Source organism: Oncorhynchus masou, chromosome 5, assembly GCF_036934945.1.
Source record: "Oncorhynchus masou masou isolate Uvic2021 chromosome 5, UVic_Omas_1.1, whole genome shotgun sequence".
NCBI classification, from domain to species: domain Eukaryota; kingdom Metazoa; phylum Chordata; class Actinopteri; order Salmoniformes; family Salmonidae; genus Oncorhynchus; species Oncorhynchus masou.
In genome coordinates, this window is record NC_088216.1 from 92749239 (window position 1) to 92772310 (window position 23072).

General features: G+C 43.1%; 1 protein-coding gene across 1 annotated transcript in view; it reads right to left on the minus strand.

The window, feature by feature from the left end:
* Positions 1 to 396: 396 nt before the first annotated feature.
* acad9 (acyl-CoA dehydrogenase family, member 9) overlaps positions 397 to 23072 on the minus strand; it is a 36255-nt gene continuing 13579 nt past the window's right edge. Inside the window, exons 6-10 of the mRNA XM_064958680.1 lie at positions 22782 to 22908; positions 17668 to 17745; positions 12675 to 12803; positions 1757 to 1829; positions 397 to 885 (exon numbers count right to left, since the gene is read on the minus strand). Of these exons, the coding sequence (XP_064814752.1) occupies positions 785 to 885; positions 1757 to 1829; positions 12675 to 12803; positions 17668 to 17745; positions 22782 to 22908 (508 nt within the window). The 3' untranslated portion in view covers positions 397 to 784. The remainder of the gene's footprint in view (positions 886 to 1756; positions 1830 to 12674; positions 12804 to 17667; positions 17746 to 22781; positions 22909 to 23072) is intronic.

Sequence of the window (23072 nt, forward strand, 5' to 3'; positions counted from 1 at the left end):
ATAAAGATGACTTCAAAAGTATTGATTAGAAATGGGAAATAGGGTCTGTAACCGATGGCTATTGGAGCCGTCTCAGGTCTATCCAGCCTCAAGGCCCATAATACATAAGTGTGATGTCACTTCCTGCAGGGAGTTCCTGAAGCAGAGGTCCTTTCAGTACTAGAGGTTGGCTCCGCCCCTAACGGAAGAGGAGAGTCCATATCTACTAGAAACCCACCACCCCCTAGGACATCAGACAGTCAGCCGGCCAATGACAGCCAGCTGGGGATGTCACCCTGAGTCCCAAATGGCCCCACATTCCCTACATGATGCACAACTTATTGTTCAGGGAACAGGGTACCATTTCGGACCAACATCAGACTGAAACCACACTATGAATACAAGAAGCACTTTGGATGAAAGAAATCAACACTTTAATAGAATAAATGGCCAGTAACCTACAACCACTGTTCACTTCAACCAAAGTACCACCAGTAAAATAAGGTCATTATATTCAATCGTAGTTATAAATGATATACAGAATTAAATTAACATCATATCAAGAGTTGCTTCAGAACTGAGGAGTTAGTTATTGCTCGTTAACAATACAAAAGTAGAGGCATGTAGCCATGGATGGAAATTTAGGGTCACAGGACCCCGAGGTCAGTCTCTAATGGCCCCCTAAAGCCTTTACAGTGCCCCACTTTTAGGTTGCTACATATGGCTCTGGCCCAAAGTAGTGCACTGCATAGGGAATAGGACACCATGTCTCCTCCAGTCAGAGTTCTGTTATTCTGTTCAGGTTCTAGAAGGTTCTGTCCAGAGGGTGGGAACAGACATAGGTTCTCTTCTCTAGAACCTCCCTGGCGATCTTCTTAATGTTCTCATCTTGGTTCTCAGGTGAGTCTGAAACAAAAATAACATTCATTAGCCTACACACAAACTACCTTCATTACACACACACACACACACACACACACACACACACACACACACACTAGCCTACAACTATTGATCTGATAAAACAATATACAGTAAAACAATATACAGTACAATATACAATATTTTTCTCTGAGGACGTTGTAACAGATTTTCTTTCTGACAGACGTTGTGTAACCGATTCTCTCTCTCCAAGGACGTTGCGTAACCGATTCTCTCTCTCCGAGGAGGTTGTGTAACCGATTCTCTCTCTCCGAGGAGGTTGTGTAACCAATTCTCTCTCTCCGAGGACGTTGTGTAACCGATTCTCTCTCTCCAAGGACGTTGCGTAACCGATTCTCTCTCTCTCAGAGGACGTTGTGTAACCGATTCTCTCTCTCTCCGAGGACGTTGTGTAACCGATTCTCTCTCTCTCCGAGGACGTTGTGTAACCGATTCTCTCTCTCTCCGAGGACGTTGTGTAACCGATTCTCTCTCTCTCCGAGGACGTTGTGTAACCGATTCTCTCTCCCCCCGAGGACGTTGTGTAACCGATTCTCTCTCTCCGAGGACGTTGCGTAACCGATTCTCTCTCTCTCAGAGGACGTTGCGTAACCGATTCTCACTCTCCGAGGACGTTGCCGAGCCGACAAGGTAAAAAAACCTTCCAATGAGCCCTTGAGCAAGGCACTTAACCCTAATGGCTCCAGGGTCACTGTTGGAGGTGTCAGGGATAGTTGGGATATGCAAAAATACACGAGTACATGTGTGAACTAGGATAAATGTAAGCACCCCACAATGACCTCATCAAAAGTAGTGCACTATAAATGGAATAGGGTGCCGACTCTGTCCTACTCACTCCTCTGTAGCTGAGTTAGCCAGTAGTTGTTCTTGAAGAAGGCGTCGGTGCAGAACGTGTTAGCCAGCAGCACCTAGAACAATAGAAGCTCTCACATAGTTCATCAGAATATGAGGAAGGCAAACAATTAAACAACCAAAACTAAATGGAATGGGAGAAATCATACTACGCTGTTGATTAGTGTAGCAGCCAATAAGCTTCAAGACATATGAATAATAAAACACAAAATATTACCATGTTGTTAGATCCTACTGCATGTTTTATTATATTTTTTATTTACCCTTTATTTAACTAGGCAAGTCAGTTAAGAACAAATTCTTATTTACAATGATGCCCTACCCCAACACTGGGCCAATTGTTCGCAGCCATATGGGACTCCCAAACACGGCCGGATGTGATTCAGCCTTACTGATACAGTATACTTCCTGATACAGCGGTAATATTGATACTGTATACATACTGATACAGAGGTAATACTGATACTGTATACATACTGATACAGTGGTAATACTGATACTGTATACATACTGATACAGTGGTAATACTGATACTGTATACATACTGATACTGTATACTTCCTGATACAGAGGTAATACTGATACTGTATACTTCCTGATACAGCAGTAATATTGATACTGTATACATACTGATACAGAGGTAATACTGATACTGTATACATACTGATACTGTATATTTCCTGATACAGTGGTAATATCGATACTGCAGACATACTGATACTGTATACATACTGAGACTGCATACATACTGAGACTGCATACATACTGAGACTGTATACTTCCTGATACAGCAGTAATACTGATACTGTATACAGTGACACTGTATAATTCCTGATACAGTGGTAATATCGATACTGCATACATACTGAGACTGTATACTTCCTGATACAGCAGTAATACTGATACTGTATACAGTGACACTGTATAATTCCTGATACAGTGGTAATATCGATACTGCATACATACTGAGACTGTATACTTCCTGATACAGCAGTAATACTGATACTGTATACAGTGACACTGTATAATTCCTGATACAGTGGTAATATCGATACTGCATACATACTGATACTGTATACTTCCTGATGCAGTGGTAATATTGATACTGTATACAGTGACACTGTATAATTCCTGATACAGTGGTAATATCGATACTGCAGACATACTGATACTGTATACATCCTGATACAGCGGTAATATTGATACTGTATACTTCCTGATGCAGTGGTAATATAGATACTGCATACATACTGAGACTGTATACTTCCTGATGCAGTGATAATATAGATACAGTATACATACTGAGACTGTATACTTCCTGATGCAGTGGTAATATAGATACTGTATACATCCTGATACAGCGGTAATATTGATACTGTATACTTCCTGATGCAGTGGTAATATAGATACTGCATACATACTGAGACTGTATACTTCCTGATGCAGTGGTAATATAGATACAGTATACATACTGTTCAAAATGGCGCTGGAAGAAAGAAGAAGCGCCCAACCAATTGTGCTATAATAATTTTTTTCCCGCGTTATTTGTAACTTATTTTGTACATAATGTTTCTGCAACTTACGACAGAAAAGAGCTTCTGGATATCAGGACAGCGATCACTCACCTCGGATTAGACAAAGACTATTTCTACAACAACGACGATGCACAAGACATTCTCCAAACACCCCACAGGACCCACATCCCCGTTATTTGCAAGAGGAAGCGATGCAGGTACAGCGGACAAAGAGCCGTATGCCTGGTCAGGACCCGGAGAAGAAGACTGGGAATGTTGCCGTTACCATCAATACTACTCACCAACGTGCAATCATTGGACAATAAAGTAGACGAGGTACGAACATGAATATCCTACCAACGGGACATCAAAAACTGTAATTTCCTATGTTTCACGGAATCGTGGCTGAATGATGACATGGATATTCAGCTAGCGGGATACATGCTGCACCGGCAGGATAGAACAGCACACTCCGGTAAGACGAGGGGGGGGGCGGTCTGTGTATATTTGTAAACAACAGCTGGTGCACGAAATCTAAGGAAGTCTCTAGATTTTGCTCACCTGAAGAAGTATATTGTGATAAATTGCAGGCCACACTACTTGCCTAGCGAGTTCTCAGCTATACTTTTCGTGGCTGTTTATTTACCACCACAGACAGATGCTGGCACTAAGACCGCACTCAGTCAGCTGTATAAGGAAATAAGCAAACAGGAAACCACTCACCCAGAGGCGGCGCTCCTAGAGGCTGGTGACTTTAATGCAGGGAAACCTAAATCAGTTCTACCAAATTTCTATCAACATGCTAAATGTACAACCAGAGGGAAAACAATTGTAGATCACCCGTACTCCACACACAGAGACGCGTACAAAGCTCTCCCTCACTTTCCATTTGGTAAATCCGACCACAACTCTATCCTCCTGATTCCAGTGACTTGGTCTATAAAAAAGTGGTCATATGAAGCAGATGCTAAGCTACAGGACTGTTTTGCTATCACAGACTGGAACATGTTCTGGGATTTTTCCAATGGCATTGAGGAGTACACCACATCAGTCAATGTCTTTCTCAATAGGTGCATTGAGGACAACATCCCCACAGTGACTGTACGCACATACCCCAACCAGAAGCCATGGATTACAGGCAACATTCGCACTGAGCTAAAGGGTAGAGCTGCCGTTTTCAAGGTGCGGGACTCTAACCCGTACGCTTACAAGAAATCCTGCTTTGCCCTGCGACGAACAATCAAATAGGCAAAGCGTCAACACAGGGCTAAGATTGAATTATACTACACCGGCTCCGACGCTCACTTCTATGCTTGCTTTGAGGCAAGCAACACTGAGGCATGCATGAGAGCATCAGCTGTTCCAGGTGACTGTGTGATCATTCTCCGTAGCCGACGTGAGTAAGACCTTTTAAACAGGTCAACATACACAAGGCTGAGGGGCCAGATGGATTACCAGGACGTGTGCTCCGGGCATGTGCTGACCAATTGGCAGGTGTCTTCACTGACATTTTCAACATGTCCCTGGTTGAGTCTGTAATAACAACATATTTCAAGCAGACCACCATAGTCCCTGTGCCCAAGAACACAAAGGCAAAATGCCTAAATGACTACAAACCCGTAACGTTCACGTCCGTAGCCATGAAGTGCTTTGAAAGGTTGGCAATGGCGCACATCAACACCATTATCCCAGAAACCCTAGACCCACTCCAATTTGCAATCCTCTCAAACAGATCCACAGATGATGCAAACTCTATTAAACTCCACACTGCCCTTTCCCAACTGGACAAAAGGAACACCTATGTGAGAATGCTATTCATTGACTACAGCTCAGCATTCAACACCATAGTACCCTCAAAGCTCATCACTAAGCTAAGGAACCTGGGACTAAACACCTCCCTCTGCAACTGGATCCTGGACCTCCTGACGGGACGCCCCCCAGGTGGTGAGGGTAGGTCTGGCATCTGGCATGCTGATCCTCAACACTGGAGCTCCCCAGGGGTGCGTGCTCAGTTCCCTCCTGTACTCCCTGTTCACCCACGACTGCATGGCCAGGCACGACTCCAACACCATCATTAAGTTTGCAGACGACACAACAGTGGTAGGCCTGATCACAGTCAACGACGAGACAGCTTATTGGGAGGAGGTCAGAGACCTGGCCGTGTGGTGCCAGAATAACAACCTATATCTCAACGTAGCCAAGACTAAGGAGATGATTGTGGACTCCCGAGCACGCCCCCATTCTCATCGACAGGGCTGTAGTGGAGCAGGTTGAGCGCTTCAAGTTCCTTGGTGTCCACATCAACAGCAACCTAGAATGATCCAAACACACCAAGACAGTCGTGAAGAGGGCACGACAAAGCCTATTCCCCCTCAGGAAACTAAAAAGATTTGGCATGGGTCCTGAGATCCTCAAAATGTTCTACTTTAACCATATCTACATGTACATAGTACCTCAATCAGCCTGACTAACCGGTGCCTGTATATAGCCTCTCTACTGTTATAGCCTCGCTACTGTATATAGCCTCAATACAGTTCTACTTTCTCTACTGTATATTACCTCGCTAATGTATATAGCCTCGCTACTGTATATAGCCTCGCTACGGTTATAGCCTCGCTATGGATATAGCCTCGCTATTGTATAAAGCCTCACTACAGTTATAGCCTCTACTGTATATATCCTCGCTATGGATATAGTCTTGCTACTTGATATAGCCTCGCAACTGTATATAACCTCTCTACTGTTATAGCCTCGCTACTGTATATAGCATCGCTACGGTTATAGCCTCTACTGTATATAGCCTCGCTATGGTTATAGCTTCTACTGTATATAGCCTCTACTGTATATAGCCTCTACTGTATATAGCCTCTACTGTATATAGCCTCTACTGTATATAGCCTCTACTGTATATAGCCTCTACTGTATATAGCCTCTACTGTCCACTGGCTCCAGGTCATCTGTAAGTCTTTGCTAGGTAAAGCTCCGCCTTATCCCAGCTCACTGGTAACGATAACAACACCCACCCGTAGCACGCGCTCCAGCAGGTATATTAAGCTGGAGACTTTTTCCCCCCTCACTAACTTTCAACATCAGCTATCTGAGCAGCTTACCAATTGCTGCAGCTGTACACCGCCCATCTGTAAATAACCCATACAATCTACCTCATCCCCATATTGTTTTTATTTACTTTTCTGCTCTTTTGCACACCAGTATTTCTACTTGCACATCATCATGTATCACTTTAGTTTTAATCTGCTAAATTGTACTTCGCCACTATGGCCTATTTATTGCCTTACCTCCTTACAACATTTGCACACCGTACATAGATTTTTCTATTGTGTTATTGACTGCATGTTTGTTTATTCCATGTGTAACCCTGTGTTGTTGTTTGTGTCACACTGCTTTGCTTTATCTTGGCCAGGTCGCAGTAAATGAGAACTTGTTCTCAACTAGCCTACCTGGTTAAATAAAGGTTTTAAAAAATAAAAATAAATACCAGTAATGCTTTCAGAACCCAGTGGCGCGACGTTCTGGGAACATCAGGTGAATGTTTTGTACAAACACTATAATCATCAGTAACCTGACGGATGTTCTGGAAAATTTCACATAACCAATTCTGGTTTGCTGGGTAGTGTATAGTACAGTACTACCTCATGGCCGTAGTTCCTGAGCCCCATAGAGATAGTGTACAGTACTACCTCATGGCCATAGTTCCTGAGCCCCATAGAGACAGTGTATAGTACAGTACTACCTCATGGCCGTAGTTCCTGAGCCCAATAGAGATAGTGTACAGTACTACCTCATGGTCGTAGTTCCTGAGCCCCATAGAGACAGTGTACAGTACTACCTCATGGCCGTAGTTCCTGAGCCCTATAGAGATAGTGTATAGTACAGTACTACCTCATGGTCATAGTTCCTGAGCCCCATAGAGATAGTGTACAGTACTACCTCATGGCCGTAGTTCCTGAGCCCTATAGAGATAGTGTACAGTACTACCTCATGGTCATAGTTCCTGAGCCCTATAGAGATAGTGTACAGTACTACCTCATGGTCGTAGTTCCTGAGCCCTATAGAGATAGTGTACAGTACTACCTCATGGTCATAGTTCCTGAGCCCTATAGAGATAGTGTATAGTACAGTACTACCTCATGGTCATAGTTCCTGTTCCTACCTCATGGCCGTAGTTCCCCTATAGAGATAGTGTACAGTACTACCTCATGGTCGTAGTTCCTGAGCCCTATAGAGATAGTGTACAGTACTACCTCATGGTCATAGTTCCTGAGCCCTATAGAGATAGTGTATAGCACTACCTCATATGGCCGTAGTTCCTGAGCCCTATAGAGATAGTGTATAGTACTACCTCATGGCCGTAGTTCCTGAGCCCTATAGAGATAGTGTACTTCCGGCGCCGACAGAGATGGCCGCCTCGCTTCGCGTTCCTAGGAAACTATGCAGTTTTTTGTTTTTTTACGTGTTATTTCTTACATTAGTACCCCAGGTCATCTTAGGTTTCATTACATACAGCCGAGAAGAACTACTGTATATAAGATCAGCGTCAACTCACCATCAGTACGACCAAGAATGTTTTTTGCGATGCGGATCCTGTGTTCTGCCTTACAAACAAGACAACGGAATGGATCGCATGCAGCGACCCAAAAAAACGACTCCGAAAAAGAGGGAAACGTGGCGGTCTTCTGGTCAGACTACGGAGACGGGCACATCGTGCCCCACTTCCTAGCATTCTTCTTGCCAATGTCCAGTCTCTTGACAACAAGGTTGATGAAATCCGAGCAAGGGTAGCATTCCAGAGGGACATCAGAGACTGTAAGGTTCTGTGCTTCACGGAAACATGGCTCACTGGAGAGACGCTCTCGGATGCGGTGCAGCCAGCGGGTTTCTCCACACATCGTGCCGACAGAAACAAACACCTTTCTGGTAAGAAGAGGGGTGGGGGTGTATGCCTTATGGCTAACGAGGCATGGTGCGATGAAAGAAACATACAGGAACTCAAATCCTTCTGTTCACCTGATTTAGAATTCCTCACAATCAAATGTAGACCGCATTACCTACCAAGAGAATTCTCTTTGATTATAATCACAGCCGTATATATCCCCCCCAAGCAGACACATCGATGGCTCTGAACGAACTTTATTTAACTCTTTGCAAACTGGAAACCATTTATCCGGAGGCTGCATTCATTGTTGTTGGGGATTTTAACAAGGCTAATCTGAAAACAAGACTCCCTAAATTTTATCAGCATATCGATTGCGCAACCAGGGCTGGCAAAACCTTGGATCACTGTTACTCTAACTTCCGCGACGCATATAAGGCCCTGCCCCGCCCCCCTTTCGGAAAAGCTGACCACGACTCCATTTTGCTGATACCTGCCTACAGACAAAAGCTAAAAAAAGAAGCTCCCACGCTGAGGTCTGTCCAACGCTGGTCCGACCAAGCTGACTCCACACTCCAAGACTGCTTCCATCACGTGGACTGGGACATGTTTCGTATTGCGTCAGATAACAACATTGACGAATATGCTGATTCGGTGTGCGAGTTCATTAGAACGTGCGTTGAAGATGTCGTTCCCATAGCAACGATTAAAACATTCCCTAACCAGAAACCTTGGATTGATGGCAGCATTCGCGTGAAACTGAAAGCGCGAACCACTGCTTTCAATCAGGGCAAGGTGTCTGGTAACATGACTGAATACAAACAATGCAGCTATTCCCTCCGTAAGGCTATCAAACAAGCTAAGCGTCAGTACAGAGACAAAGTAGAATCCCAATTCAACGGCTCAGACACAAGAGGCATGTGGCAGGGTCTACAGTCAATCACGGACTACAGGAAGAAATCCAGCCCAGTCACGGACCAGGATGTCTTGCTCCCAGGCAGACTAAATAACTTTTTTGCCCGCTTTGAGGACAATACATTGCCACTGACACTGCCTGCAACGGAAAAATGCGGTCTCTCCTTCACTGCAGCCGAGGTGAGTAAAACATTTAAACGTGTTAACCCTCGCAAGGCTGCAGGCCCAGACGGCATCCCCAGCCGCGCCCTCAGAGCATGCGCAGACCAGCTGGCTGGTGTGTTTACGGACATATTCAATCAATCCCTATACCAGTCTGCTGTTCCCACATGCTTCAAGAGGGCCACCATTGTTCCTGTTCCCAAGAAAGCTAAGGTAACTGAGCTAAACACTACCGCCCCGTAGCACTCACTTCCGTCATCATGAAGTGCTTTGAGAGACTAGTCAAGGACCATCACCTCCACCCTACCTGACACCCTAGACCCACCAATTTGCTTACCGCTCAAATAGGTCCACAGACGATGCAATCTCAATCACACTGCCCTAACCCATCTGGACAAGAGGAATACCTATGTGAGAATGCTGTTCATCGACTACAGCTCGGCATTCAACACCATAGTACCCTCCAAGCTCGTCATCAAGCTCGAGACCCTGGGTCTCGACCCCGCCTGTGCAACTGGGTACTGGACTTCCTGACGGGCCGCCCCCAGGTGGTGAGGGTAGGTAACAACATCTCCTCCCCGCTGATCCTCAACACTGGGGCCCCACAAGGATGCGTTCTGAGCCCTCTCCTGTACTCCCTGTTCACCCACGACTGCGTGGCCACGCACGCCTCCAACTCAATCATCAAGTTTGCGGACGACACAACAGCGGTAGGTTTGATTACCAACAACGACGAGACGGCCTACAGGGAGGAGGTGAGGGCCCTCGGAGTGTGGTGTCAGGAAAATAACCTCACACTCAACGTCAACAAAACTAAGGAGATGATTGTGGACTTCAGGAAACAGCAGAGGGAACACCCCCTATCCACATCGATGGAACAGTAGTGGAGAGAGTAGCAAGTTTTAAGTTCCTCGGCATACACATCACAGACAAACTGAATTGGTCCACTCACACAGACAGCATCGTGAAGAAGGCGCAGCAGCGCCTCTTCAACCTCAGGAGGCTGAAAAATTTGGCTTGTCACCAAAAGCACTCACAAACTTCTACAGATGCACAATCGAGAGCATCCTGGCGGGCTGTATCACCGCCTGGTACGGCAACTGCTCCGCCCTCAACCGTAAGGCTCTCCAGAGGGTAGTGAGGTCTGCACAACGCATCACCGGGGGCAAACTACCTGCCCTCCAGGACACCTACACCACCCGATGTTACAGGAAGGCCATAAAGATCATCAAGGACATCAACCACCCGAGCCACTGCCTGTTCACCCCGCTATCATCCAGAAGACGAGGTCAGTACAGGTGCATCAAAGCTGGGACCGAGAGACTGAAAAACAGCTTCTATCTCAAGGCCATCAGACTGTTAAACAGCCACCACTAACATTGAGTGGCTGCTGCCAACACACTGACACTGACTCAACTCCAGCCACTTTAATAATGGGAATTGATGGAAAATGATGTAAATATATCACTAGCCACTTTAAACAATGCTACCTTATATAATGTTACTTACCCTACATTATTCATCTCATATGCATACGTATATACTGTACTCTATATCATCGACTGCATCCTTATGTAATACATGTATCACTAGCCACTTTAACTATGCCACTTTGTTTACATACTCATCTCATATGTATATACTGTACTCGATACCATCTACTGTATCTTGCCTATGCTGCTCTGTACCATCACTCATTCATATATCCTTATGTACATATTCTTTATCCCCTTACACTGTGTATAAGACAGTAGTTTAGGAATTGTTAGTTAGATTACTTGTTGGTTATTACTGCATTGTCGGAACTAGAAGCACAAGCATTAAGCTACACTCGCATTAACATCTGCTAACCATGTGTATGTGACAAATACATTTTATTTTATTTTATAGTACAGTACTACCTCATGGTCGTAGTTCCTGAGCCCCATAGAGATAGTGTATAGTACTACCTCATGGCCGTAGTTCCTGAGCCCTATAGAGATAGTGTACAGTACTACCTCATGGCCGTAGTTCCTGAGCCCTATAGAGATAGTGTACAGTACTACCTCATGGCCGTAGTTCCTGAGCCCTATAGAGATAGTGTATAGTACTACCTCATGGTCGTAGTTCCTGAGCCCTATAGAGATAGTGTATAGTACAGTACTACCTCATGGTCGTAGTTCCTGAGCCCTATAGAGATAGTGTATAGTACAGTACTACCTCATGGACGTAGTTCCTGAGCCCTATAGCGATAGTGTATAGTACTACCTCATGGTCGTAGTTCCTGAGCCCCATAGAGATAGTGTATAGTACTACCTCATGGTCGTAGTTCCTGAGCCCTATAGAGATAGTGTATAGTACTACCTCATGGTCGTAGTTCCTGAGCCCTATAGAGATAGTGTACAGTACTACCTCATGGTCATAGTTCCTGAGCCCTATAGAGATAATGTATAGTACAATACTACCTCATGGCCGTAGTTCCTGAGCCCTATAGAGATAGTGTACAGTACTACCTCATGGTCGTAGTTCCTGAGCCCCATAGAGATAGTGTATAGTACAATACTACCTCATGGCCGTAGTTCCTGAGCCCAATAGAGATAGTGTACAGTACTACCTCATGGCCGTAGTTCCTGAGCCCTATAGAGATAGTGTACAGTACTACCTCATGGTCGTAGTTCCTGAGCCCCATAGAGAGTGTATAGTACTACCTCATGGCCATAGTTCCTGAGCCCTATAGAGATAGTGTACAGTACTACCTCATGGCCATAGTTCCTGAGCCCTATAGAGATAGTGTATAGTACTACCTCATGGTCGTAGTTCCTGAGCCCTATAGAGATAGTGGCGTGAAAAACTATTTCCCCCCTTTCTGATTGTCTCTTTAAAACAAAAATTTTTTTATACTGAATGTTATCAGATCTTCAACCAAAACCTAATAATAGATAAAGGGAACCGGAATGAACAAATAACACAAATGTGACACTTATTTAATTTAATAAACAAAGTTACGCAACACCCAATTCCCCCGTGTGAAAAAGTAATTGCCCTCAATAACTGGTTGTGCCACCTTTGGCTGCAATGCCTGTTGATCAGTCAAACACTGCTTTGGCCCACTCTTCCATGCAGAACTGCTTAACTCAGTGACACCAGAACTGCTCGTTTCAAGTCCTGCAACATCTCACTTGTGATTAGGTCTGGATTAGGCCATTCCAAAACTTCAAATGAGTTGCTTTTTAGCCATTTTCATGTTGACTTGATTGTGTGTTTTGGATCATTGTCATACACCCAGTTGAGCTTCAGCTCACAGATGGATGGCCTGACATCTGAGGTTCTTCATGTGGAATGCAGTGTTTGGCTTTCACGTGGTCAAAATCAGAAAGGGGGGGGGAATACTTTATGACACTGTATATCAACAAGATGGTGATAGTATAGTACAGTATTACCTCATGGTCGTGGTTCCTGAGCCCTATAGAGATAGATCTACTAGATCGTGATAGGACGGCTGTCATGGCGTACAGGTTGATCAGGACGTCAGCAACACGCTTCAGGATCAGCTGCTCCTCTACTATCGTCTGGAGGAACAAAGACACATTCTGAAACTATTCAGACCCCTTCACCTTTTCCACATGTTGTTACTTTACAGCTTTATTCTAACGTGTATTATTATTCTACCTTTATTTCAACAACAGACTGAGACAAAGGTCTCTTTCACAGCTGGGCCCTGCGTATACATGTTTACACATACAGTTTAGGTACAATGATTAAGAAACTACACAAGACAAACAAAACCATCACAGATAACACAAATAAATACAGCAACAGATTACATTTACACACAGGTTATTCCCCTAAAAGCACAAGAACTTGCATTACCCAAAACAGTTACAAGCAATACAAAAATGAAATGCTCCAATAAATGTTTAAAATGGGCGACAGGGGGACAAGAGTCTCAGGTTTAAGTTTAGTCTGCAGGCTATTCCATAGGCAAGGAGCGTAACAGGAAAAGGCAGCCATACCCAACTCTGTGGAAATCGCATGGGCCTCAAGTGTAATCCATGCTTGAGACCACCCATAATAATCCTAAGTGCACAATGATAAGTAGCATCCAGGGATTTAAGTGTTGATGCCGTAGCATGCATGTAAATATTATCCCCATTATCTATAACAGACATAAAAGTAGCTTGCACAATTTGTCTTGTATTTGTAGAGGACAAACATGTCCTGTTTCTATAGAGGAAGCCTAGCTTGAGTTTTAGCCGTTTACAAAGTTCGTCAATATGCATTTTAAAAGACAGTTTATCATCCAACCATATCCCTAAGTATTTATTTGCAGAGACCCGATTAATTTGAGAACCATCTAAGCTCGTAAGTGCAGGTGTAATTTCCACCAACTTTTTAAACTTTTTTGAATCATAAATGTGGGTTAGGGTTAATAATAAATGTGTTTTCTTTGCATTTAAAACAAGTTTCAGCTGTATAAAAGACCCTTGTAATATCTTAAAATCTGTCTCCAATAGTGAATGCTTGGTCAGCCGTTGAAGTGATAGAGTACATGACTGTATCATCAGCATATAAATTAATTTGACACTATCTCATCACCAATATTGTTTATGTAGAGAGTGAACAGTAATGGACCAAGTATAGAACCTTGTGGGACCCTTTTAACCAACTCCAACGGCTCTGACTGGATGCCGTCGACTCTTATTCGTCGATACTTATTTTCCACCATAATTTGCAAATAAATTCATAAAAATCCTACAATGTAATTTTCTGGATATTTTTTCTCATTTTGTCTGTCATAGTTGTAGTGTACCTATGATGAAAATTACAGGCCTCATCTTTTTAAGTGGGAGAACTTGCACAATTGGTGCCTCACTAAATACTTTTTTTGCCCGCCCGTCCGTCCGTACGTACGTACGTACGGGCGGGCAAAAAAGTATTTAGTGAGCCACCAATTGTGCAAGTTATGAACACTTATCAGCGAATAGTGGATCTAATGTAAGCATTGCATGAAATGATCTTATAGGCCAGTAGAGGAGAAAATAATTTCAGTTTTGCGCTGCACTCAATATAAGCAGTGGCCTGAAGATTGAAATGGAACAATTCACTTTCTAGCAGACCAAACTAATGCACAGTACTTGCACAGTACTAAACAGTGTTTTTGACATGTTTGCAAATATATTAAATTCAATACAGAAATAGCTCATTTAAGTATTCACACCCCCGAGTCAATACATGTTAGAATCAGCTTTGGCAGAGATTACAGCTGTGAGTCTTTCTGGGTCTCTAAGAGCTTTCCACACCTGGATTATACAATATTTGCACATTATTCTTTCTTAAATTCTTCAACAACCAACTTGACAGAGCTTGATCATAGACAGCCATTTTCAAGTCTTTACATAGATCTTTAAGCTGCTTTAAGTCAAAACTCAAACTCAGCCACTCAGGAACCGTCAATGTCATCTTGGTAAGCAACCCCAGAGTAGATTTGGCCTTGTCTGGAGAAGCAACCGAAGTAAGACCCTTCCGAGAGGAAGAACGCCTGTATCTTTGTTGCTATTGGGTGTATTGATACACCATCCAAAGTGGAATTAATAACTTCACCATGCTCAAAGGGATTTTCAATGTGACTTTCTTTGTGAGGCATTGGATTGTTTGAAATTCAATGCTTGACTGAGAGACATATAATTGTATGTGTGGGGTACATAGTAACGTTAAACACAGAGTCCATGCAACTTATGAGTCCATGCGAACCACTGCTTTTAACCAGGGCAAGGTGACCGGAAACATGACCGAATACAAACAGTGTAGCTATTCCCTCCGCAAGGCAATCAAACAAGCTAAGTGTCGGTATAGACAAAGTAGAGTCGCAATTCAACGGCTCAGACACAAGAGGTATGTGGCAGGGTCTACAGTCAATCACGGATTACAAAAAGAAAACCATAGGACAAGGACATCCCTGCCGGCCAAACCCTTCCCTAAACTGGAGGACGCTGGGCCAATTGTGCGCCACCCCACGGGTCTCCCGGTCGCTGCGACAGAGCCTGGACTCGAACCCAGAATCTCTAGTGGCCTTAGACCAATGCACCACTCGGGAGGCCAAATGACTGCAGGTTAAGACCAGCCATACTATATGCCAGTGAAACTGAATATCACGCACTCAGAAATGTCATTATTCTGCTGGAGGTGAATAACACAAAAGGGGACATGTTATGGTCTTGTGAAGACTGGCTGAATTCTGGCAAAGAGTTGAAGAGTTTACTTGCATTTAAGAGCAGTTGGAGGCCATGGAAGAAGAGTTGTATGTCATTGAAGCTCATCTTTAGGTCAGTTAACACAGTGTCCAAAGAAGGGCCAGAAGTATACATAATGGTGTTGTCTGCGTAGAGGTGGATCAGAGAATCACCAGCAGCAAGAGTAACATCATTGATGTATACAGACAAAAGAGTCGGCCCGAGAATTTAACCCTGTGGCACCCCCATAGAGACTGCCAGAGGACCGGACAACAGGCCCTCCGATTTGACACACTGAACTCTGTCTGAGAAGTAGTTGGTGAACCAGGCGAGGCAATCTTTTGAGAAACCAAGGCTGTCGAGTCTGCCGATAAGAATGTGGTGATTGACAGAGTCGAAAGCCTTGGCCAGGTTGATGAATACGGACATGATGAATAAGACAGTTCTGTCTTTTAGCGTGGCTGAGGTGCACCCATGATCAGCTCGGAAACAAGATTGCACAGCAGAGGTACGGTGGGATTTGAAATTGTCGGTGATCTGTTTGTTAAGTTGGCTTTCAAAGACCTTAGAAAGGCAGTGTAGGATAGATATAGGTCTGTAGCAGTTTGGGTCTAGAGTGTCTCCCACTTTGAAGAGGTGGATGACCGCGGCAGCTTTCCAGTCTTTGGGGATCTCAGACGATACGAAAGAGAGGTTGAACAGGTTAGTAAGAGGTTGCAACAATTGCGGTGGATCATTTTAGAAAGAGAGGGTCCAGATTGTCTAGCACAGCTGATTTGTAGGGGTCCAGATTTTGCAGCTCTTTCAGAACATCAGCTATCTGGATTTGGGTGAAGGAGAAATGAGGGAAGCTTGGGCATGTTAATGAATTATCATTGATCTAGTTTATTCTTACCAATCACTTAAAATATATTTAATAATGATCTCTTAGCTAGATTGATGACTGTGGGCATTTTTCTTACTTTTTGTTGTTCTACATAGAGACAGCTAGAAGGTCCATGGGTCATATTAGATTGTTGTTCTATATAGAGAGAGCTAGAAGGTCCATGGGTCATATTAGATTGTTGTTCTACATAGAGACAGCTAGAAGGGCACTGGATCTCAGTGCAAGAGGTGTCACTGTAGTCCCTGGTTCAAATCCAGGCTGCATCACATCCGGCCATGATTGGGAGTCCCATAGGGCGGTGCACAATTGGCCCAGCATCGTCCAGGTTTGGCATGGGGAAGGCAGTCATTGTAAATAATATTTTTCTCTTAAATGACTTGCCAGGTTAAATTAAAAAAATATCCACAACATCATAGTTAGGAAGCCTGTACAGAATAAAAAATATTCCAAAACATACATTCTGTTTGCAATAAGGCATTGAAGTAAAACTGCAAAGGTGGCAAGAACTTTTTGCCCTGAACACAAAGAGTTGTATTGTGTTGGATTTGCCCCAACATAATACATCACTGAGTACCACTCCATATTTTCAAGCATGGTGGTGGCTGCATCATGTTATGGGTATGCTTGTTATCGTTAAGGACTGCAGAGTTTTTAAGGATAAAAATGAACAAAAATGGATCTAAGCAAAGGCAAAATCCTAGAGGAAAACCTGGGTCAGTCTGCTTTCCACAAGACACTGGGAGATTCACTTTTTAGCAGGACAACCGGAGTGGCTGAGTTAAAGTTTTGACTTAAATTGGCTTGACAATCTATGGGAAGACCTGAAAATGGTTGTCTAGCAACAAACAATTTGACCGAACTTGATTCATTTTTAAAAGAATAAATAGGCAACTGTTGCACAATCCAGGTGTGGAAAGCTCTTACGGAGTTTTTCCTAGACCCCATGCTTCTACATCTGCATTGCTTGATGTCTGGGGTTTTAGGCTGGGTTTCTGTATAGCACTTTGTGACATCAGCTGATGTAAAAAGGGCTTTATAAATACATTTGATTGATTGATTATCCTTACCCAGAAATACTCACAACTGGAATCGCTGCCAAAGGTGATTCTAACATGTATTGACTCAGGGGTGTGAATACTTATGTAAATGGGATGTTTCCATATTTAATTTTCAATACATTTGAAATGTCCAAAAACACGTTTTCACTTTGTCATTATGGGGTATTATGTGTAGATGGGGGAGAATTGTTTTTCTTTAATCTATTTTGAATTCAGGCTGTAATGACAAAATGTGGAATAAGTCAAGGCTATAATGTACCTTTCCATATCTGTACAGCAGGTTCTCCACTGTGGAGCCAAAATGGGCCACGTTCTGCTCCAGTTTCTTGGCACTGTCCTGGGAGAGAATAGGGGACAGGAAAACTATGACTTTATTTATACATTCCATTCACTCATTAGATCATGGTTTCCCAACCCTCTCCTCTGCCACCTCAGACTTTTTAGCATTTTGTTTTAACCCTAAACAGGCCTACCTGATTCAATTAGTCAAAGGCTTGATGATTAGTTGACTAATTGAATCAGGTGCACCAGTTTAGGGTTACAAACACACGGAACGTCTGGGATGCCCGAGGAGAGGGTTGGGAAACTCTGCATTAGATCCTTCCCACCGAAGTGACAGAATGGTTCTAAAACAACATGTGACAGAATGCAGGGTTTGTACTGACAGTGGCAAGTCAAATTCAAGGACATTCAAGTACTTTTTCAAGCAATAATATTTATTTTCAAGGACCATCAATTTGTAAATGTTACTATTATTCAATTATTTCTAGTTGCTTCCGACTGGCAGCTTTAGTGTCGCCGGTCTGGAGAATGGCAAGTGGGCTGTGTGATGAAAACGGCAGGAGCACGGGAACGGCAGGAGCACGGGAACGGCAGGAGCACGGGAACGGCAGGAGCACGGGAACGGCAGGAGCACGGGAACGGCAGGAGCACGGGAACGGCAGGAGCACGGGAACGGCAGGAGCACGGGAACGGCAGGAGCACGGCTGCTGCTTGATAAAGCGGAATATTGCGGGTGCCCCAAGAATGAGGCAATTGGCAAAAAAGCTCTGAAGGTTGTTGCAAAGAAAATGTCACAATGTAGAACTGGTGCCAGCACAGGATGCAGCGTGGTCTTTTCCCCTTCATGAGGCTCTTCGGGGCCAGTTCACCCACTCGCAATGTCAGTCTGACACGTTTTGCACCTTACACAGTGTGGGTTGTTGGGGTCCAGTGACATAGTGGTAAAAAAGTTGGGTCAACTATACTGAACAAAAATATAAAACCCAACATGTAAAGTGTTGGTACCATGTTTCATGAGCTGAAATAAAAGATCCCAGAAACGTTCCATTCGCACAAAACGCAGAATTTAAAAATCAACATTTGCCCGTCATTTTAGCTATCGATGTGACGCTTGGTGGCGCCTAATTAGTCTGTTTCGTACCGGTCTTGTCCAAGTGGCAGTGTGGGTGGAATGAGCTCGCCTGAAACACCTGAGGAAATAAAACGCGGTAGGTCTGCCTGGAAATTAATTCGCAAGATCAATACATTTACTAATACTTTCAAGTACCAACTTTGCATTAAAGCCAAAATTGGTTAAAGAAAATTGTGATAAGTAAAAATATATACCAGTTTCATTTAAGGACCAAAATATTGACAGCTGTGCCATATGAATGTAAAATAGTTGGGAAGAGATTGTCGATGTACCGATTCCATTTCATATGAATTGACACGCAAAACGCCGGATTCAAAACGTAGATTTTTTCTATTTAAATTATTATACAATATTCTTGCAACCAATCTTCCCTGCTCTGCAGATTTCGCTGTGAGGAGGAGGGGGAGTCACTAGATCATTTATTTTGGTACTGTCCATATGTAGCCCGTTTTTGGTCACAGGTCCAGGAATGGCTGAAGAATTGCAATATATACCTAGAGCTATGCAAATGGTCTGGGTAGACATTTGATTAGCTGTTCAGGAGTCTTATGGCTTGGTGGTAGAAGCTGTTTAGAATCCTCTTGCACTTAAGACTTGGTGCTCCGGTACTGGTTGCCGTGCAGGTAGCAGAGAGAACAGTCTATGACTAGGTTGGCTGGAGTCTGACCATTTTTAGGGCCTTCCTCTGACATCTCTTGGTATAGAGGTGCTGGATGACAGGCAGCTTGGCCCCGATGATGTAAAGGGCCGTACGCACTACCCTCTGTCGTGCCATGCGGTCAGAGGCCGAGCAGTTGCCGTACCAGGCAGTGATGCAACCAGTCAGGATGCTCTCGATGTTGCAGCTGTAAAACCCTTTGAGAATCTCAGGACCCATGCCAAATCTTTTCAGTCTCCTGAGGGGGAATAGGTTTGTCGTGCCCTTTTCACAACTGTCTTGGTGTGCTTGGACCATGTTAGTTTGTTGGTGATGTGGACGCCAAGGAACTTGAAGCTCTCAACCTGCTCCACTACAGCACCTTGATGAGAATGGGGACATGCTCGTTCCTCCTTTTCCTGTAGTCACAATCATCTCCTTTGTCTTGATCACATTGAGGGAGAGGTTGTTGTCCTGGCACCACATGGTCAGGTCTCTGACCTCCTCCCTATAGGCTGTCTCATCATTGTCGGTGATCAGGCCTATCACTGTTGGGTCATCAGCAAACTTAATTGTTATTGTTTATTAGTTTACTCCAATTGGGGGAGGGGTGGTAGGGTTTGTGGGGAACAACAAGGGAAGGTATATTCTTTAAAAAGTGTGTTCAAAAGTTTGGGGTCACTAAGAAACGTCCACATGCCATTGGAACACAGGAGTGATGGTTGCTGATAATGGGCCTATGTAGATATTCTGTTTCCAGCTACAATAGTCATTTACGACATTAACATTGTCTACATGTATTTCTGATAATTGTGATGTTATTTTAAATGGACAAAAAATGTGCTTTTCTTTAAAAAACAAGGACATTTCCAAGTGACCCCAAACTTTTGAACAGTAGTGTATATATTTACCTCCAAAAATATGGAGAATGGAAATGATGCAGACAATTATATTGATGAACGCAACAATCTATGCTCAATATTAAAGCTGATCCACCCACTAAAATAAATAATAAAAAACATTAAAATAAAATAAAGTAACATGAGAAAATGTCTAACTTTGTCCCCATTTCAAGGTATTCCAGTACGTCATTTAGACAGGGCTTGAAAACTGCTGAGTTCACTAGATAAGGGCTCTTCTTAACCAGACTAAATTATGGGACTTACGGGATCATCAACTAGAATGTTGCAGGATGATTTTTTCTTGAGCAGATGGTCTGAACATAATTACAAATTATTTGTAGAGTGCAAATTGACAGCAAGAAGCCCAAACCCAATATAATATTTGACTAAAACAATAATTTCAAACCTTGCTTACATTAGTATACGATCACAAATATCTCTCATGTGTGGGAATACTTTGGAACAGATTTTCCCAAAATTGTATCACTTGGAGTTTATTTTTAACAGTACTTTAGGTCCAACAATTACACAAATAAAATAACCAGCGGGCCAAATCCGGCCAGTGGGTCACCAGTTAGGGAACCCTGACTTATGGTAACAACTGTAAGCCTGTGGGGATCAATAAGGTTCAAAACAATTCCGCCACACCAGGATGTTCCAGCCATGTTTATAGTATATACACAGTACATTCAGAAAGTAATCAGACTCCTTGACTTTTTCCACAGTTACATTACAGCCTTATTCTAAAATGGATAAAATGTTCCCCCCCCTCATCAATCTACACACAATACCCCATAATGACAAAGCCAACACAGTTTTGAAGTTTTTGCAAAATGTTAAAAAACAGAAAGAAAAAATAATAATAACTTATCTACATACAGTACAAGTCAATAGTTGACACACCTACTCATTCCTATTTTCTACATTGTAGAATAATAGTGAAGACATCAAAACATTGAAATAACACATATGGAATCATGTAGTAACCAAAAAAAAAAAAAAAAGTGTTAAACATATCAAAATATATTTTATATTTGAGATTCTTTGCCTTGAGAGCTTTGCACACTCTTGGCATTCTCTCAACCATCTTCACGATGTAGTCACCTGGAATGCATTTCAATAAACAGGCGTACCTTGTCAAAAGTTAATTTGTGGAATTTCTTTAATTCTTAATGCGTTTGAGCCAAATCAATAGTGTTGTGACAAGGTAGGGCTGGTATACAGAAGACAGCCCTATTTGGTAAAATACCAAGTCCATATTATGGCAAGAACAGCTCAAATAAGCAAAGAGAAATGACAGTCCATCATTACTTTAAGACATGAAAGTCAGTCAAATCCGGAAAATTTCAAGAACTTTTAACGTTTCTTCAAGTGCAGTCGCAAAACCATCAAGCGCAATGATGAAACTGGCTCTCATGAGGACCACCACAAGAAAGGAAGACCCAGAGTTACCTCTGCTGCAGAGGTTCATTAGAGATACCAGACTCAGAAATTGCAGGCCAAATAAATGCTTCACAAAAGTTCAAGTAACAGACACATCGCAACAACTGTTCAGAGGATACTGCATGAATCAGGCCTTCATGGTCGAATTGCTGCAAAGAAACCACTACTAAAGGATATCAATAAGAAGAAGTTACTTGCTTGGGCCAAGAAACACAAGCAATGGATATTAGACCGGTTGAAATCTGTCCTTTAGTCTGATGTGAGGTTTTTTTGAGGTTTTTGGTTCCAACCGCTGTGTCTTTGTGAGATGCAGAGTAGGTGAACAGATGATCTCCGCATGTGTAGTTCCCACTGTGAAGCATGGTGGTGAAATGGTGTGGGGGTTCTTTGCCGGTGACACTGTGATTTATTTAGAATTCAAGGCACATTTAACCAGCATGGCTACCACAGTATTCTGTAGCGATACACCATTCCATGTGGTTTGCGCTTAGTGGGACTATCATTTGTTTTTCAACAGGACAATGACCCAACACACTGAAAATAACTGTGACGCTTCACCTTTAAACCTGACAGAGCTTGAGAGGATCTGCAGATAATTTATTTTGAGAAACTCCCCAAATACAGGTGTGACAAGCTTGTAACGTCATACCCAAGAAGACTCGAGGCTGTAATAGCTGCCAAAGGTGCTTCAACAAAGTACTGAGTAAAGGGTCTGAATACTCAAGTAAATGTAATAGTTTATTTTTACAAATTTGCACATAAAAACATTTTGCTTTGTCATTATGGGATATTGATAAGATTGATGAGGGGGAAAAAAACTATTTAATCTATTTTAGAATAAGGCTGTAACATAACAAAATGAAGAAAGGGTTAAGGGGTCTGAATACTTTCCGAATGCACTGTAGTACTGGATATGAGGTACGTACCGTCCCATTCAGTCCAAGGGTTAGGGGTTATAGGTTAAATAAGGTACGCACCGCCAGACCAGGATGCACCACCCCATCCATCCCAGTCAGTCCAAGGTCCACCTTCCTCCCCAACGCGTCTCCCAACTTCCTGCCCAACATCTCCAAGGCCACACCCACATTCCCCTTCTTCATCTCCCTGATTGGACAAGGCAGAGAGACAGATGACAATTTCAGAATGTTACAGATAGAAATGTAATGAATTGAGCTGTGTGTGTGTGTGTGTGTGTGTGTGTGTGTATATATATATACATACATACATACATACATACATACATACATACATACATACATACATACATA